Source organism: Chanos chanos, chromosome 10 (genome assembly GCF_902362185.1).
Source record: "Chanos chanos chromosome 10, fChaCha1.1, whole genome shotgun sequence".
Lineage (NCBI taxonomy): Eukaryota > Metazoa > Chordata > Actinopteri > Gonorynchiformes > Chanidae > Chanos > Chanos chanos.
Genome location: NC_044504.1, coordinates 6,950,841 through 6,967,900, shown reverse-complemented (window position 1 = coordinate 6,967,900; position 17,060 = coordinate 6,950,841). Strand labels below are relative to the sequence as shown.

General features: G+C 40.1%; 1 protein-coding gene across 2 annotated transcripts in view; it reads right to left on the bottom strand.

Annotated features, from left to right (window-relative positions):
- Positions 1 to 4,001: 4,001 nt before the first annotated feature.
- LOC115822993 (glycerol-3-phosphate dehydrogenase, mitochondrial-like) overlaps positions 4,002 to 17,060 on the bottom strand; it is a 25,332-nt gene continuing 12,273 nt past the window's right edge. For both annotated transcript variants that reach the window (XM_030786983.1, XM_030786985.1), the window contains 10 exons: positions 17,030 to 17,060; positions 15,740 to 15,933; positions 11,948 to 12,082; positions 11,272 to 11,447; positions 9,857 to 9,988; positions 9,436 to 9,594; positions 8,654 to 8,766; positions 8,473 to 8,551; positions 6,977 to 7,075; positions 4,002 to 4,127 (listed from right to left, as the gene is read on the bottom strand). The exon at positions 17,030 to 17,060 is cut by the window's right edge and continues 114 nt beyond it. In XM_030786983.1, coding sequence (XP_030642843.1) covers positions 4,002 to 4,127; positions 6,977 to 7,075; positions 8,473 to 8,551; positions 8,654 to 8,766; positions 9,436 to 9,594; positions 9,857 to 9,988; positions 11,272 to 11,447; positions 11,948 to 12,082; positions 15,740 to 15,933; positions 17,030 to 17,060 — 1,244 coding nt within the window. The remainder of the gene's footprint in view (positions 4,128 to 6,976; positions 7,076 to 8,472; positions 8,552 to 8,653; positions 8,767 to 9,435; positions 9,595 to 9,856; positions 9,989 to 11,271; positions 11,448 to 11,947; positions 12,083 to 15,739; positions 15,934 to 17,029) is intronic.

Here is a 17,060-nt window from a genome sequence, read left to right as displayed (position 1 = left end):
CAGGGCCAAACCATTAAAAGGCAGTTATGCAGAAAGCATGGCTGGTTTTATTCACGTTAATGAAATCAGCGAAATGAAACTGTAATAGATTTATCAAAGCTCAGATGGATTTGCAGTAAATCAGTTTGATTCAGGCAATCAAACTGGACAATGGAGATAGTTTTCAGCTACAGAGGCGGATGTGAGGGAGCAGCATGTGAGCCACGCTGATATTCTTCTTGTGAGGATTTGGGGGAGCGCCCTGGTGCCTAGGCCCTATTCCCAAAGCAAGGCGGCTCATTTTCACCAGCTAAACGGTGCCAGTGACTGATAAAACAGACAGCATTCGAGTTAAACGGCATATTCGTCTATCCCTCCCCCCGTTCTCCTCCCATCTCTCTCTCTCTCTCTCTCTCTCTCTCTCTCTCTCACTCTCTCTCGCTCTCTCTTGCTCTCTCTCTGTCTCTGGTTTTGGAATACTGTGTCAGTACTCAGATGGATGCATGGACTCAAGAAGTTTCATCACTCTCAGTGACTGGATTATCACTGAAACCCTTTCTGGCTCTCTCAACCCTGCAACACACACACATACAAGCACACACACACACACACACACACACAGACGCCTGCAGATTTTAGTTGTATGCTTGCTTGTTTGTGCTGACCATCAGAGGGTGCTATCCTGAAAAAAATTGAATGAATAAAAAGTGAAAAACGGAAATAGGCCTAGCTCATTAAAAATGATCAAACATGCATATGCTGCTAATACTGTTTGAAAAAAAAAAAAAAAAAAGAACTTCCCATTGCATGTCTTTTTTTATAGTTGATCAAACTCAAAATAATAGTTATGTGTAGTTAAGTGCAACTGAAAAGCAGATAACTCTAAAATAACAATGTCTGATCGATGACTGCGACCTCACCATGAGCTCCTTTAATCACCTATTAAGCACATTATAAACTGATTATTATTGATCATATATTTAACACACAATGTTTTACCACTGGCAAATCTCATTTGACTGATTCAGACAGAAACTTGTGGGTCAAAGAACATGATTACAATGCAATGTTGTAATCTCCCTTCTTATAACCTTATGTAGCAGGATAACATGAATCTTCAGTTCTTCACACCTTCGCAAACTAAATCACACCTTCGATTTGTATTTGTTTAGCAGCCTGTCAATCTGTGTTTCCTTCCTTTTTCCTGTAAGCTGATCACCCCCCTCCCCAACCCACCTCCACAGCCCCAAAACAAAATGGTTAAACGACCTGAGTCCAGAGGACATTACTTTTCCATGTGTTCCTAATGAGTTGTCCATTGCAAAGTATAAATTCCAATTACATCCAATTAACCCCAATCAGTGGCACCTCATCTGAAGGGTTTTTTTTTATTTAATGGTTCACTGCAGCCTTAGTCATTGATTAGGCTGAGTGAACACCATTACTAAATGACCACCTTGGAGAAGCAGTTAGCTGTAATGGAGAGGCCGTGATCATTATACCAGTGCAAAGACTTTCCCTTCAACGGGCAGTATCAACTTTTTATATTCGGGTCTTACAAGCTTGTCTGCTTTCGCTTTGACTTTCGCCCATTTGCAGCGAGAGAAAATGTTAAGTAGAAATCTCCCAAGCATGAATGAAATCCTATTATTCTCTAATTACTGGTCGTTTAGTTAAGGTGCTGCTACCCAAATGGACATGCATGATTGTACACAATGCTGTTTATATGTCCAGTTAATGAGGCTCTTTCAGACTTAGAGCCAAATAGTTTTATTGAACAACACATAGTACATGCATGGTTGTACCTGACAGCATGTTATCTTACTGTATAGGAATATGTCTATTACATTGGACAATAACAAAGATGTAATGCAATTTCTTTTTTTTTTTCCCTCAGTGACCTGTCATTTAATTTCTGCCTCACTGGGCCTTTGAAGTTTTTAATTCTGCTGTGTTTCATATTAAGTATCCCTAAAAGTACTGCATTAACAAGACAACTATCTGTGTTCTCAAATATCATTGTGACATCACAATAACCTCTTTGCAACACATGTAATTACCACTAAAACCGCATAGTGAGATATATGCTTAAACACGAGCTGCAAGCTACCCAGTTCTCATAGTTGCATCACAGTTATTAGCATTTAACAATCGTGTGACAGGGTGCAGGACTATATCATTTGGTAACACAGGACTAGAAGATTGCAGTTGTTCACAGACATGACACCAAATGTTGATGCTGATGAAACAAAACCAAAAGTATTGACTCGCATGCTGGGATTCTTTTGCAGTTTATTTATAGAGTTGCCTTCACAACGGCCCCATACATTTCCCTTCCCATTCTCCGGACAGCGCTGATCCTCATTTGAGTGAGTGTGAACAATAACACTTCAGATTCAGAGCAAATCCAGTCCCACTTCAAGTTTTCTCCAGTGCTCATGTTGGCAGTTCACACACATGAAAAAGCCCCACACACAGCCTTTGACTGGAAAAAATTCAGCTCTTTATTCCTCTACATGTCATTATGTGTCTCACAAACTCTTTCAGAAGTAGCAAATTGTAAATCTTGGTCAGCTTGACACTTTGCAACAAACAAATGCGATATGTGTTGTCCATTTAGTTCTGTGCTGAATTTCTAACACATTCAAAATACTGATGTAGAGTGACCTGAATTAATGAATACCAATAAAATCACATTAAGCCTGTTTCAGAAAAACAAAAACAACAACAATAACAAAAAAACATGCTTAATGCCAGTTTGAACTACTGACATAGCAGTGGTAAACAAATCTAGTCTTTACTTTTTAGTGGACGCATGACAAAACTGAATGCGTTATTTACAGATAGTATGAAATTAAGCATGCTTTAAAGCCAGAGAGGGTATGCTTTAATCAGTCCTGTTGATTCATGCTTTCAATTCGTACAGGATCTGAAAGCAAGGCACATTAAATACATTTCCTTATTACTCCATAAATGCAAGTGGCTAACCACACCAACCACAAGTCATAAATTAATAGTAATAAAAACACCAAGTGCCCAGACAGATAGAGAAATTAAAAGCCAGCATCTAACACAATACTTAATCCCCATTCAGCATAATAAAATCAGACCGGACAATAACATTTCCCAGAGCCAATCACGTACCGAGTGCATAGCTCAGGCTATCAGAATATTTAAACATACTTACTGTTGATTTGTATCTCATTTCGTGTGCAGCAAATTAATCTAATAAATATTTAGCATTTGGAGTCCATTTAAAGAAAAGGATAAAATATAGATGTAAATGCAAGGGAATGAAAAATTAAATTATTTTCCAATTAAGCTCTGCGCTGGTCACAGCGGAAGCGTTGCAGATTGCCTTGCAAAATATGTGACAATAATGGAAGTGAAATGAAAGCCACAATAACAATACAACAACTGTGGTTGAGAAATATATTCATTTCCATTCTCAAAGTCTGAAAACTTATAAAAGGGGCACAGAAATGCAGTATACGACAACTACCCGAATGAAGAGATTAAACAGCATTAAGTCCATCAGAAATTTTCTGATGTCAGGCTTATTCATTACAACATACTGCACTGTATGAAATACAGTGTACTGTGCATGCCTGACAGTCCCATAAGACACAATAAATGAATAGATATCATGCAAAAAGTTTAGATATGTTCTGCATATGAGAACAGTCCATTCATAAATAAACACACACCATAAATACATATTTTCTTAAACCACAGCTATGGAGAACAGTAAAACATTCATGAAGGAACATGAGTGAGTAATTTTCAAATGACCTGTACTACTATTTTAATGAGAGAGTTGCATTGTTGTGCCTTTGTCTGTGAGGTATGTGAAATGAAGAACAGTATCTTTAATGCACAAGAGGAAAGAATCAAACTGAACATGGGAGCCAGGGCTCCAAGTCCAGTTTGACTGAAATCAATGGAAGCTTTGGTTCTCAGTCATATTACTTCTTTTTGAATGTTAAAATGACATGTTCGTCGATTATGATTCTCCTGGACGATCAGACTCCTCCCCCACTGCGGTCGACAGAGACCGGCTCTCTCTGGTCCAGATTCTCCTCGGCGGTTTTCATCAGCATAGCTAGGCGATTATCAGACACCTGGCCCCTCTTTACTGCACTCATAAGCTAAAGACAACATAGAACAATTCAACATTAGCTTATTTTAATACTTGCATTGTGTCTATTCATCGTTCCCTGGTAGCTATAGTTAAACCTATATACTATTACATTTATGTAACACAAATTATTTAAAGTATCTCAGTCGGACAGGGTTCCACACTGGGAGAGCTGGAGGGTTGCTGGTTCAGAACCTGAGTAGGGCACCAAGGATTTTGACTTGGTACTTGAAGGCTGTTCCTGCCCTTCCTCTGACCTCTGATACTGTGCCCTGGAGCAAGGCCCCGTACCCCAAAAGTTGCCCCAGGGTTAATGCAACACAGCAATGCTATCTCCCTTACCCCAGCACAGCAGACCTTGAAAAAGAGCATGCCTGCTCAATTCACTGTGAGTGAATTAAAATTAAATATAAAAAGCAAAGTAAAAAGTTATTTAGAAAAATAACTGTGTTGGATCTCACTGTGAAATTTTGTTATGATTTCTTTCTCCTTGAGCTGATCAGTGAAGTAAGTGAGTAAGTGAGTGTGTGTGTCTATGAGTGATTGTTTTGCGACAACATGTTCAGTTTTCTCTGTTCTTGTTCTAAGTCGGCTCATGACTTGAAGTCCATATCTACCCATAACACTATACCACCATAACACATACACATACACACACACACACACACACACACACACCCCTCATATACACACACTGGAGGATGACCATTCCTTCAGGATCTTTTAACTGTTTTGTATTCCAAAGATTGTTTCATCTCTCACTCTAACGAAAATTCAGATACACTGCTTTAGGCCCACTTATCCTTCCCTGAAGCCCTACAACACCCTGCTTTGCCTAGTACACTAGAAATGGATCTTTGTCTATATAGTGCTTTAGTTTATATATATATATATATATATATACACACACACACACACACATATATATATATATTTATATTTATATGTATCTCACACATATACCCAGAGGCCTGTTAGTGATATATATATATATATATATATATATATATATATATATATTTTTTTTTTTCTTCTTTATGGGCCTGTCAGTGATAATGAAATCCAAATCCATCCCTGTTTGTTAATGAGAAGGCTGAGACCACACCAGAGCTTTACGATCATTAGGTTTTCACACCTCCAACACTCTGTACAAAGGGCTCCAATCAGCTTACCACCAGTTATCCATATGATAAAACTCAAATATAGGAAATAACAGTCTTACTTGTCATATGTAAATGATTCCACTACTCCTCCTATGGATTCATTTTATATTGCTTCATATTAGATGTACTTACATATTGACTTCAGACACAAATAGACTGTTTTGTCTATATAAGTAAAAAAAACAATTACAGAGGAATGCGGTTCTGCAAGGCTCAACTCTTGGCCCTTTGCTTTTCTTTTTGTTCATTCTCTGTCTTTGCTCAGTTATGAGAAAAAAACATGGCTTTCATTTTCCTAGCGTAGGCTTTTATGGGACATGTGAGTTGACACAAAAATGTAACATGGACATCACTGACCATCTATGATTTTAGGGCTAATGGTGTAATTAAGCGAGCAGTCCTGGTGTTTTTACACTATTTTAAACTTTCAACCTCAAATTAAAAAAGTGTAGCATGGGCCTCTACTCATAGTTAAACTAAATAAAACACTTCTTACTCTAGAAGATGCATGTTTTAAAGGTTAATGCAAGCTGTTTTTTTTTTTTAAATATTACCAGTGGACTTAATTCGTATAAAGTCTATTGATCAGCTGTAACTCGTCCAACATGCAGCAGCTCAGCCTGTAATCCCGGCCTGAAAGAGCAGACATCACACCTGCACTTACATTACATTGCCAGCCCCTGAGTTCTAGAAATTACATTAGTTTTCTTTATTGGAAGGCTAATTCAGTGAGCTGGAAGTGATTAAAATCAGAAGTTTAGAACCTGAAAACATTGCGAAGTGATGTTTTCATACACATCAAAAGCCCCATAAGAACTGCAGATGCTGCTCCCAATTAAATGTTTGAATTCATGTTCAACTCAGATGTCTATCTATCTATCTATCTATCTATGGAACAGAGGGTTTATTTTAACTGGTAGGTGTGAATTTAGAGAGTGGTTTCCACAGATGCCAGAATCTTTGCTGTGGTTTGGCAAAAGGGCACAGGGGGCCAGTGTTTAGTCTGGCTGAAGACTTCCATCAGCAGCTCCTCTCAGGGCAGTTATAAGGGTCTTATCTCTGGAGGGACAATTACCATTTCCTTTGCCTTGATCCTGTTTGTTTAACTTGACATGGTGAAGAGAGAGCTGACATTGACCAGAAACTGCTGCATTAATGTGGCTCATGTTCTGCATTCATCATTGTCACAGAACCAGAGGGATGGCAGAGTCAGGAGGAACACACACACACACACACACACACACACACACACACACTGATATACACAATCTCTCTCTCTTTCTCTCTCTCTTTCTCTCTCTCTCAGACACACACACACACACACACACTTTCACACACATAGGGCCCAGTTAATCTATTCAATGACAAAAGGCTTCATTCAGATAACATCATAGATTTTGATATTCTGCCAAAACAAGTCATTTTGATAAGAGGATGTCTGTCTTTTAGGTGACATGAAGACCTAACATTTGTGGCATTTGAGACATTTCACACAGTCAGCACTGGAAGCTCTTAGATGTGTTGTTTAAGTTATTGTGAGCATGTAGTGAGACTACTTTATTAAACCGACAAATTAATGAGATTAACTAAAAACTAGTGAACCTATCTACAGCCTTATGCAGTGAATATCTGCAACAAGGAATATAATTGTCACATTGTTATTATTCTTCTGTCATTTAAAAATGAAACTACACACCTGCAGGAATTCATTTAGCTCCACTTGACCATTCTTGTTGAGATCAACCTCGTTGAGAATTTCATGAAGAGCGTTTTCATCGATATGGACGCCAATATTCTGTGTGAGACGCATTAAGCATATTAGCATAAACATCAACACAGTGGGGACTATCACTTAAGCATACAGCAGAAAAATATAAACATAAACATGAAAATAAACATAAACATAAACACAGCCTGTGTGTCTGTCACTAAAGCATGCTGTAGGGACACCCAAACATAAAAAAAGGAAGGACAGTATTTGATACCACAGGAAATTCTCCAATAGGATAGAGGTGACCGTCTCATGTGAGAATTTGCAGACAAGGGTCAGTTTTAAATAAAAAAAAAGAAACAACATGTTCAGATCCACAAACTTACTTATATGTGTCCTAAATCTGGAAGGGTGTAACAGCAGCAGTGATGGGTAATGACAGAATTTCACAGAGACTGCCGTCAAACTAGTGTAAGCAATGCAGTTTTTCGACCTTGAATAATTCAATTCATTTGAGTTGGTTTTTTTTTCCCAGTGAGGCAGCAGATTCGACAGAGAAGTTCATCCTTCTTTTATGAACTGGGCTGACCGAGCTGCTGTCACTTGTGCTAAGGTGTTATCGTTTAAGTCAACATTATCTCAATGTAATTAATTACCACATAATTACAGCTCATTATGAGGTGATTTGTACGACAGTGGCAGCAGCAGCTGCACTCCCTGGATTTTAAATGAACCGCAAGTCTTACACAGTTAGCTACACAAGCTACACAAACACCTCCAGGAAACTCAAGACACCAAGACACTGCCTCTGTGTAGGAAATGCCCCTCATACCTGTGTACCTGTAACTGCTGGGTATGTGTAATCGGTACACAATCACTTTTATGTGACTGGCATTTGGGTTATTATGCCTAGTTGTAATGTTTGTTACACTGACGTGACGTTACATACAAGGCTGTTATGCAGGTAAAAGTAACGCAAGGGCGAAACGACTACTTCTATTCCGGATCCGATTCAGATACTGGCTTTGGAGAAGAAATTGTTATGCATAAGCGATTCAGACAAGATCAATACAACTGACAAGAGAGATTTTAGGGTCAATAACAGTATCAAAAGAATCATTTCTATCTTAGCACTACCCCGAGGTACAAAAAATGTGCTCAAACGAGCGGGAATCTTTTATCTACACACACGGGAGAGAAAAAAAAGGGCTGGTTGATAGATGTGAGTATCTGTAGAAATATGAGAGCTAATTGATGCAGGAAAGCAGTAGGAGAGTTAATGTGCAGTGTGTGGGAAGATCAGTACCATGGTTACAGAGCTAAAAGAGGATCAGTCTAAGACTTGTGCTTATATTAGCTAAGAGACTAAGAGAAACCGACTGCCTCTCCTCGGGTTGCTCAAAGGTACACGCACACACACACACACACACACACAGACAGACCAGACCAGATGGTTGAACAAAGAAAAAAAAAAAAACAACCTCCAAAACACGCTGGACATCCACCGTGGTGATGAACCCTTTGGTTTCTTTGTCGAATTTGTGGAAGCGCTTTGTGTACCTGTGGAAAGAGGAGCTGAAGATGAGTGTCTCATGCGTGTGAGTCTCTTGGGACAGACAGAGGATGATGGGTTGTAAGTTACTGTAAAGAAGCCGTCCTCACCTGTGAACCTCAGCAGGACTCAGTGTGATGTCTGAGGCATCCGTGAGCTGCTCTGAGCGAGATTTATAACCCATCTCATAGTACAGGAACTGTCTGGCTGCCTCCAGCTCCTCCTACATAGATAGACAGATCAACAGACAAGCAGGTAGATAGATAGATCAACAGATAGATAGACAGATAAATTTGTGTATATATTTATGGTAGTAAATGATAAAGCAGATTATTAATACATATATTTTATGCATTTATGACTTACTAAACTCTTTTTAGTTTTCTTTACATTTTCTAGTCTACACGCAACGTCTGTGATTTTCCACAGTATGCAGCAAAACTCCCAAAAAACTCCCATTTAATTATTGATGGCAAACTCCTGAATAATCAAATTTGTGAAAGTTAAACCTGCAAAATAACAACAACAACAACAACAACAACAACAACAACAACAACAATAATAATAATAATAATAATAATAATAATAATAATATAAGTTTATTTAGAGCCCATAAGTTTATATAGTCTCAAAAAAAAAAGTTGAAAGTCGTGGTTCGACTGTATAAACAAATGTACGAAATATTCACTGCAATCTATTAATGATGAAGTTCTGTGTTATGATGAAGGTATGTGTTATGATGAAGTTCTGTGTTATGATGAAGTTCTGATGTTATGATGAAGTTCTGTGTTATGATGAAGTTCTGTGTTATGATGAAGGTATGTGTTATGATGAAGGCATGTGTTACGTGTTATGTTGTCTTTCTTTCTGCTTCTATTCCTTATGTTTTGACCTTCATTCTCTGCTCACTCCAGTCGAGTTGCTTGGCCATGATATGCACTATTCTGGGTAAGGCCTCATCTGCCGCCTGTACGTTCAGGAAGCCCATGCGCGTGCGGCGGGCGATCACGTCAATGGCCGTACAGGCGTACTCTTTAATGGCATACTGCACCTGTGGAGGGAGAGTGGATCATAATGACCTCAGATGGAGTCACTCCAGGACAGTGTGTAGCTACACATTCATTTAAACCAACAGGATTGGTACTAATTTACCATAAGACACTTTCAGGATCATTTCAGGCTATACAAAAGTCTCTGACAGAACATTTCAAACAGCTGCCACTAAGCAGCTGGATAAAGACCTCCTAGGCTAAGCAATCTCTCTGTAACAACTTCATTAACTGAACAGAATCAAAGCCACAAATAGAACTCACCTCACTTTCGATATATGGGAACTCTGATACGAGGCGCTTCCCCACGATTGGCCATCGCTTGCCTGTGACATGGGCCATTTTGGCCACCTCAAAAGCACGACCGCCATACGTAGAGGCTAGATGTTGAGCCACCTGTAGATGTAGTTTATATATATATGTATATATATATATATATGTATGTGTGTGTGTGTGTGTGTGTGTGTGCGTGTATGTATGTATGTAAATGTGTGTGTGTATATATATATATGAATTCTTCTGAGACACACCAAACCAACCTACTATCCTTACAGACATCTCCACATTCATTTCAGTAGTCATTGTGCTGGTCTGACTGACTGACTAGGGTAACACTTTAGTCACTCATTGGTGAGGGGGGTTTGTGGGTTATAGATAGCATGGTTTGACTGTAATACATTTTGTGGCGGTACTAAACAAAGAAGAAGTTATTTCAATTCAAAATGGTTTAGTTACTTTTTTTTCACTAAAGGTCATGCATTGTCAAAACAATCCGCATATTGACCTTTTTAAACATTCTGGAAACATCCAGATCATAGATTATGCCCTCTCTCTCTCTCTCTCGCTCTCTCTCCCTCTCTCTCCCTCTCTCTCTCCTCTCAGCTTCTTAATAAAGGGTTAAAACTCTTTTACAATAAGCCTCAGAGGGATACACTTCTCTTTGTCCGTCATTTTGCAGGTCATCGTACAGTTCATTTTGAAGTATAGCAGAGAGAAGTCTCCTCTAGACAGGTGCGTTTTATGGTCAGGGCTCTGGACAGTCATGGTAAAGCTCATTCACTGAGACTTCAATAGCAAACACCAGTCAGCCATCAGAGACAACAGCAACACAAGGCCCATCATTGGGTTTCAGACCCCAATTCTCCTGACAGCATCATGTCAGGGATCGTACAGAATCACATGAATCTAAATTTAGGCCCAGATTCAAACAACTAATTCCCAGAGAGACGCTCAGTTCAATAATTCTGAAACTAGCTGAGAATGCATTATCAGAGTGATTGACAGATTGACAGATGAGGGCATGTGCTCCTTTTGCCAATGTGGTCAGTTTGATAAAATAATCAGTTTAGACTTTAACTGCTGCTGGGAAACAAATATTTAGCTGTTTCTGAGGGAATTCGGTTGAGTGAATGCAGGATCTATTAAAATGAAAATTTACTAAAATCTGTTTGCTTAATTCATATGCCGATTTTCATGATTAATGTTGTACAGTTTGTGAAATGTGTACAGAAAATACCAGGTGTTAAATGTGCCCAAACCAAACTCCAAGAACACTCCAAAAAATAAAAGTAGGTTGATTTAACTAAATCTTATACTGTTCTTCTGTATGCACATCCGTGCTGTGTTAGCAGAGCCAAAAATGAGCTGGAATAGATAGACTGAGGGTGGTGTTTCCTAACCTCCACCTCCAGGCCGTAGTCCTGCACTAGGCGGATGTACATGGTGGGGCTCCAGTCTTGAGCCCCATCTAACGTAAGGCCAATGGTTCTGCTCGGTCCGGCTTTCAGGTTATGGGCCTTCACTGCAGCGTCTAATGTGTCTTCTGCCATTGACCGGTATGTCGTCCATTTTCCCCCTGACACAAAACAAGCAAAAAAATATCAAGGTAACAAAGAGAGGGCATCCAAAACCAACTGTTTAACTAATAGGTAAGTATAATGTTAAGCCTGAACTGTAGCTACTCATTTGTATTTTAATTTACAAACATGCAATTACAATTTACAATAGCTAAGAAAATGTAGTAGTCAGAATTTGCTAGTGTTAATTTGCACATAGTAAAATCAGCAGTGTTAAAGTCACTCCCACAGAGTTGAACTGGAGCCAGTTTAACACTTTAAGAGTAAAAATGGATCCCCTTTAACTCTGTCAGAGTTAATTACACACTGCTGATTTTACTGTGCAGTAAATGAATATGCATAAACATGAGATCAAATATTTTTGGTTTAACCTTATTTGAAATCACAAAAATACATGCTACTCTAATTCTCATGTATTATCACAAAAATGCTGTGTTGTACATTTTCTGAATGTGTGAAGACCTACAAACAGCATTCTACAGGGGTGCTATGCACTCACCAGCGATGGTTACCAGTCCAGTCTCACTGATACTGACCACGTGGTTACGGCAGATAGACTGGGTGTCCTTGGAATTAGGGTCCGTGACCAATGGTCGAATTCCGCTCCAAGCCGCTAGGACGTCTCCTCTTCTCACTGTGTGTGTGTGTGTGTGTGTGTGTGTGTTTGTGGGAGGGGGGGGGCAAAGACAGATAAGAGCCATCAAGATTGTCTCACAGTCTGGCAGACGGGCCGCTCACTAGCATCTGTATGGACGTGATGGACAGATACAGAAATCACTCAAGCCCAGATACAGCATGAAAACCCTCTATCTCAGCTCCCCATCGAAGTACTAACTACAGCTTAAACACGACCACCCTCTCCATCAGCGTGGGGAAAAATAAACCGGCCTCCACTGGCCCCAGCTGCTGCTGCCATCGCTACCTCAAAACATCCACTCTCTTCTCCTCTCCCCATATCGCCTTGACATATAAAGAATTAAATATTAATACAGTGTTGTGTATCGATTGGAGTGAGAGAAAAATACCTGGCACTATAATATGCTGGTTGATATTTCTGAATAAAACAATGACAAACTCGTTATCAAAGGGCATTTGTTAAACATTTATGACCGCTGAGTGGCCGAAGTAAAAAAAAAAAAAGAAGAAGAAGAAAAAAAAGAAAGCTTTTGGGCTTGGGCAGTCAAATGAATTGCGCTGAGGATGAAATACCGGCTTTTGGTTTAACACTGTGAGATCAAATCTGTTCCAATTTAAGAGAGTCAGACTGACTCTGTGATGTCACTTCGTTTGGTCTTTTTTTTTTTTTTTTCAGACTGCTTTAAAAGAAAATACCACGACAGTTTTCAGATGCCTTAACAAACGAACACAAACCTAATGAAAGAGAGAGAGGGAAGAAAAAATCCAGAAAGCCAAACTAAATATAATATCATCCAAAAAAAAAATCTATTCCCCTCTGAAAAGAGTTATTTGTCTATTTGCTCTAGTAAGGTAATTTCAGAGGGGAAAAGGAAAGAGGAAGAGAGAGAGAGAGAAAAAAAAACTTTGGAAATGAAACTTTTCTGCACTTCATCTGAGGCTGTAAAGTACTTGCTTTTTGGAAAGTACAGTATATTTACACATCGAAAGAAACGACAGTGCGGAGTCTTCTGTGTGACAGAGTTTATACCACAGGCAAATAAAAAGATTAATTTGCAGCACAATTGATGTATTGACTCTCAGGCTGCTGTGACTCATGAACAGAGAATGAGGCAGGCCCGTGGGAGCACTCCAAAAATCCCCACCACCACCACAGACAAACAGAGGGAGTCCAGTCTGTCCTTAAGCAGTGATGTGAAGTGTGTCATCCAGTATGTGGAGTGACTGCGGGCAGACAGAACAATTATTCTCTCTCTCTCTCTCTCTCTTTCTCTCTACTCACACACACACACACACACACACACATTCTCTCTCTCCCTCTCCCTCTGTCCACTCCAGGCCACAGTGTTGCCCATCTTGGCTGACTCGTGGTGCAATGTGACAAAATCCCCTCAAACAATCTCCCCTTCTGCATTGGTCTGAGTGAAGACTCCAGCCTGCACATCCAGAGGCGAGGGCAGACAAGTCGGAGCGGAGTCAGTCTATCATCCGGCCTCTCACGGCTTCACTTTCACACATCTCCTTCCCCTCGGCCTTGGCCTTGGCCGCGGCCACAGGACCTTCCCAGGCTCTGTGTCCCAGACATATGCCATACATCACACTGCTGTCCACATCTCATAGCCTGCAGCTGGACACTGCTCTGAGACTCTGACTACACACACACACAGTCATACTGCACTGCACTCTGCCTCTATGTGTTCAATACAGTGAACTGTGCTAATGTGATGCCCTGACTACATACCCACACTTTACTGACTCTAATCACACACTACCACTTATACTCCTATACTACTGAACGCTCATGCCATGCTGACTACTCACACGATTATTACTTTACACTCCCATTATTATCTACTCACACACTACTGACTATTATCAAGCAACAGCCTCTAATCACACACTACTGACTCTACTCACACACTACTGACTACTCACACTCTACTGCTTCTAATCATACTCTACTGACTACTCACTCACTACTGCCTCTAATCACACTCTTCACTAAACGTCTCATTAAAAACTCTGAACTAAAGCGTGCATATAACATATAAGGCAAGTTACATGCTGGGACAAAGCTGTTTTTGTTTCTTTTCTGTGATGCTCTCAGTAAGAACTGGAGGTTGTTTAGTTGTAGAAAACTTGAAACTTCAGTTCAGAAGGCCATTGTGTACATGTGAGCATTAGAGATTTGTAGTGATTTAAATCTCTGTTGTGAAGGCATAACAAATAAACAGAGATTACAGTGTACATGCCATGTTTTGAGGGCTTGTAGGGATCTAGTTGGTGTGTAATAAGGTGCAGAGAACCTTGTATCAGGCTAATCAATCACATCGTCTAGGAAACATGTTACACACTAAAAACAATTAGAGCTTTAGTTTGAAATCAATAATACTGCATTCTGCGTAGATACCCAGTGGTCATTCATTCAGTACAGTCCCCTCAGACCTTGACAAACGCGTCTGTCTGCGAGACCATCTGAGGTCTCAATCGGCAGGGTACAAGAAAAAAAACAAAAACAAAAAACAGCCATCTAAGTAGCCTCATAAAAATCGTTAATCGAATACAATAAAATTTAATGTGTTCATTTGTGTTTATTTCCTCCCTAATATCCCAAATGGATGCCATTCATGAGAACCACAATCTATTTTTTGCGTTCTTGTATGTTTTGTTGTTTTGGGGTGGTATAATGTGAAAGAGTGCGTGTGTACACAAAGGGAGGGCAGATCACAAACATGAATAAAAATCAAAAGAAAATCCAGAAACCAGTGTAACAGAGGGAGGGGGTGGGGGGGGGGCTCCGCAAAGCTGTGTTTCAGAATATAATCCGAGGGGTGTTTGACGGGGCCGACTTTTTTGTTTCGAGGGTCCCATACATAATTAAAGTGGGAATTTGTATCTGTCCACTCTCTCTCTCTGCGGCCTGCTGATGAATTAAGATCTGCGGGAGGTTCCTCACTGCCACTGGATCACCTCATTTTTTAGCGCCAGCCGCTTGCACCATCAGCTTTTCGTACATCAGAGAGAGAGAGAAAAATGTGAGATTGCGTGGCATATATATTTATTACTGCAAATATAAATTAGGGTATTCTTGCTTCACTGCCTTAAGTGAATGAGTATACTGATTGATTGATTGTTGTTGTTGTTGTTGTTGTTGTTTTTCTCAAAGACAAATAGGCCTTGACATTTCCTCATTATTCCTTTTCTTCATAATGTACCAATCCTTAAAAAAAGGAAGTGGTCAACACCTTGGGTTACGCAGAAACAAACAAACAAACAAACAAGAAAAAAAAAAGACTCGGACGGTTCGACCGGCGAGAGGAAGTTGGTCTTGCCGCTTTCAGCACACGATATCCACTTTATGGAAATCAGTAGGAAATGGTTCCTAATTAGTCGAAAATTTGTTTTTTTTTTAACTAGATTGCTTAAGCTAGTGTGACCTTAGCATTACCTGATTTTGTTAACTGATGCATCGATGATGCAGTAGTGAATCTTATGGTTTTTAATGGGGATCACAAAGAGAATTAAATATACTTATAATGGTCGTTTCTCATTTTCTTATGCGAGCTTAGTCAATATGAATTTTCAGTCACTTTCAAAACATGCATTTTGAAGTAAACATCACACACACAGTGAAACACATCCCTCATGCACTCACCTTCCACATCTGGACTCAGGTAGTGGCGGACCTCAGAGAGTATAAAGTTTATATCCTCTTCCATGGGGACAGGGTGGGGGGTTATGTCAGTGGGGGTGTCCGTTGTCCCAGCGATGGTCATCTTTTCCCAGGGAAGAAAAAAAATGACCCGTCCATCACTGGTGGCAGGGTCCAGGAGGCCCATGTTGTCTGGACTGAGAGGGAGAGAGTGAGAGAAAGAGAGAGAGAGAGAGAGAGAGAGAGAGAGAGAGACAGAGAGAGACAGGACGACTGCATTAACCTTTGGTGCTCTGAGGGGCGTGAGTGGACGTGGAGAGAGACAGCCCATAATCGGGCCCCTGTCACTGCTTAACACAGGAGATTAATTCTGCTGCTTTCCATTCAACAGCCAAAACAAGCCTCCAATGCATGTAGCCTCCTGTTTAAAACACACGACCCACAGCCATCTAACTCCTGCTCTGAGAGGAAAGGAACGGGCCCTGAGGAGAACACTTTTGTATTCTAAAGCAGAAAAAAAACAAATAGCATGCCTCCACACCACATAAAGGCAAGGAATTTTTCCCAGGGGTGCTGTTGACATGTATAAGCTATGCTTTATCAATACTAAGTCTGGTTTTCACCATGTGCACAGTCTCTGGAGTATATCGCTACTGTTTTTCTCAGGACTAACACAGTGACCCAGGCTCAAACGACCTGTTATGACACCATTATTACCAAAGTGGCTGACCACTGTGATAAAAAAAAAACAAAAAAGACAAACACGTCTTCGTTCTTGGTCAGGCAATGTTGTGACATGCTAAACAGTCATTAATGCAGTAGCACAATGCATTTGGACACTGTCAAATGTCTCACTGTCACAGTAACGGTTTGGCTCAGTTAGGCCTCACAGTGCATTTTTGCCTGTGAGACCTAAACAGTCTCCTGAATTTCCTGATAACCTCTTGAAACTTAATTATTGGTAGATCTACAACACTGGGTTAGGGTAAAATGATTTTAAGCTCTTAATGACCTAGTAATGCAATCCCATACAGAGATAGAGAGAGAGAGAGAAAGAGAGAGAGAGAGAAAGAGAGAGAGAGAGAGATGGAGAGAGGTGGAGAGAGAGAGGGAGACAGATGGAAAGAGAGAGAGATAGAAGGAGAGAGACAGACAGAAAGAGAAACAGAAAGAAGGGAGGGAGAGAGGGAAAGAGAGATGAAACGAGAGAGAGAGAGAGATGTAGAGAGAGAGAGAGAGAGAGAGAGAGAGAGAGAGAGAGAGAGAGAAAACTTGGGCACATTCTGTATTTACCTGTAATATCCAGGGATGACAATGTGCACCC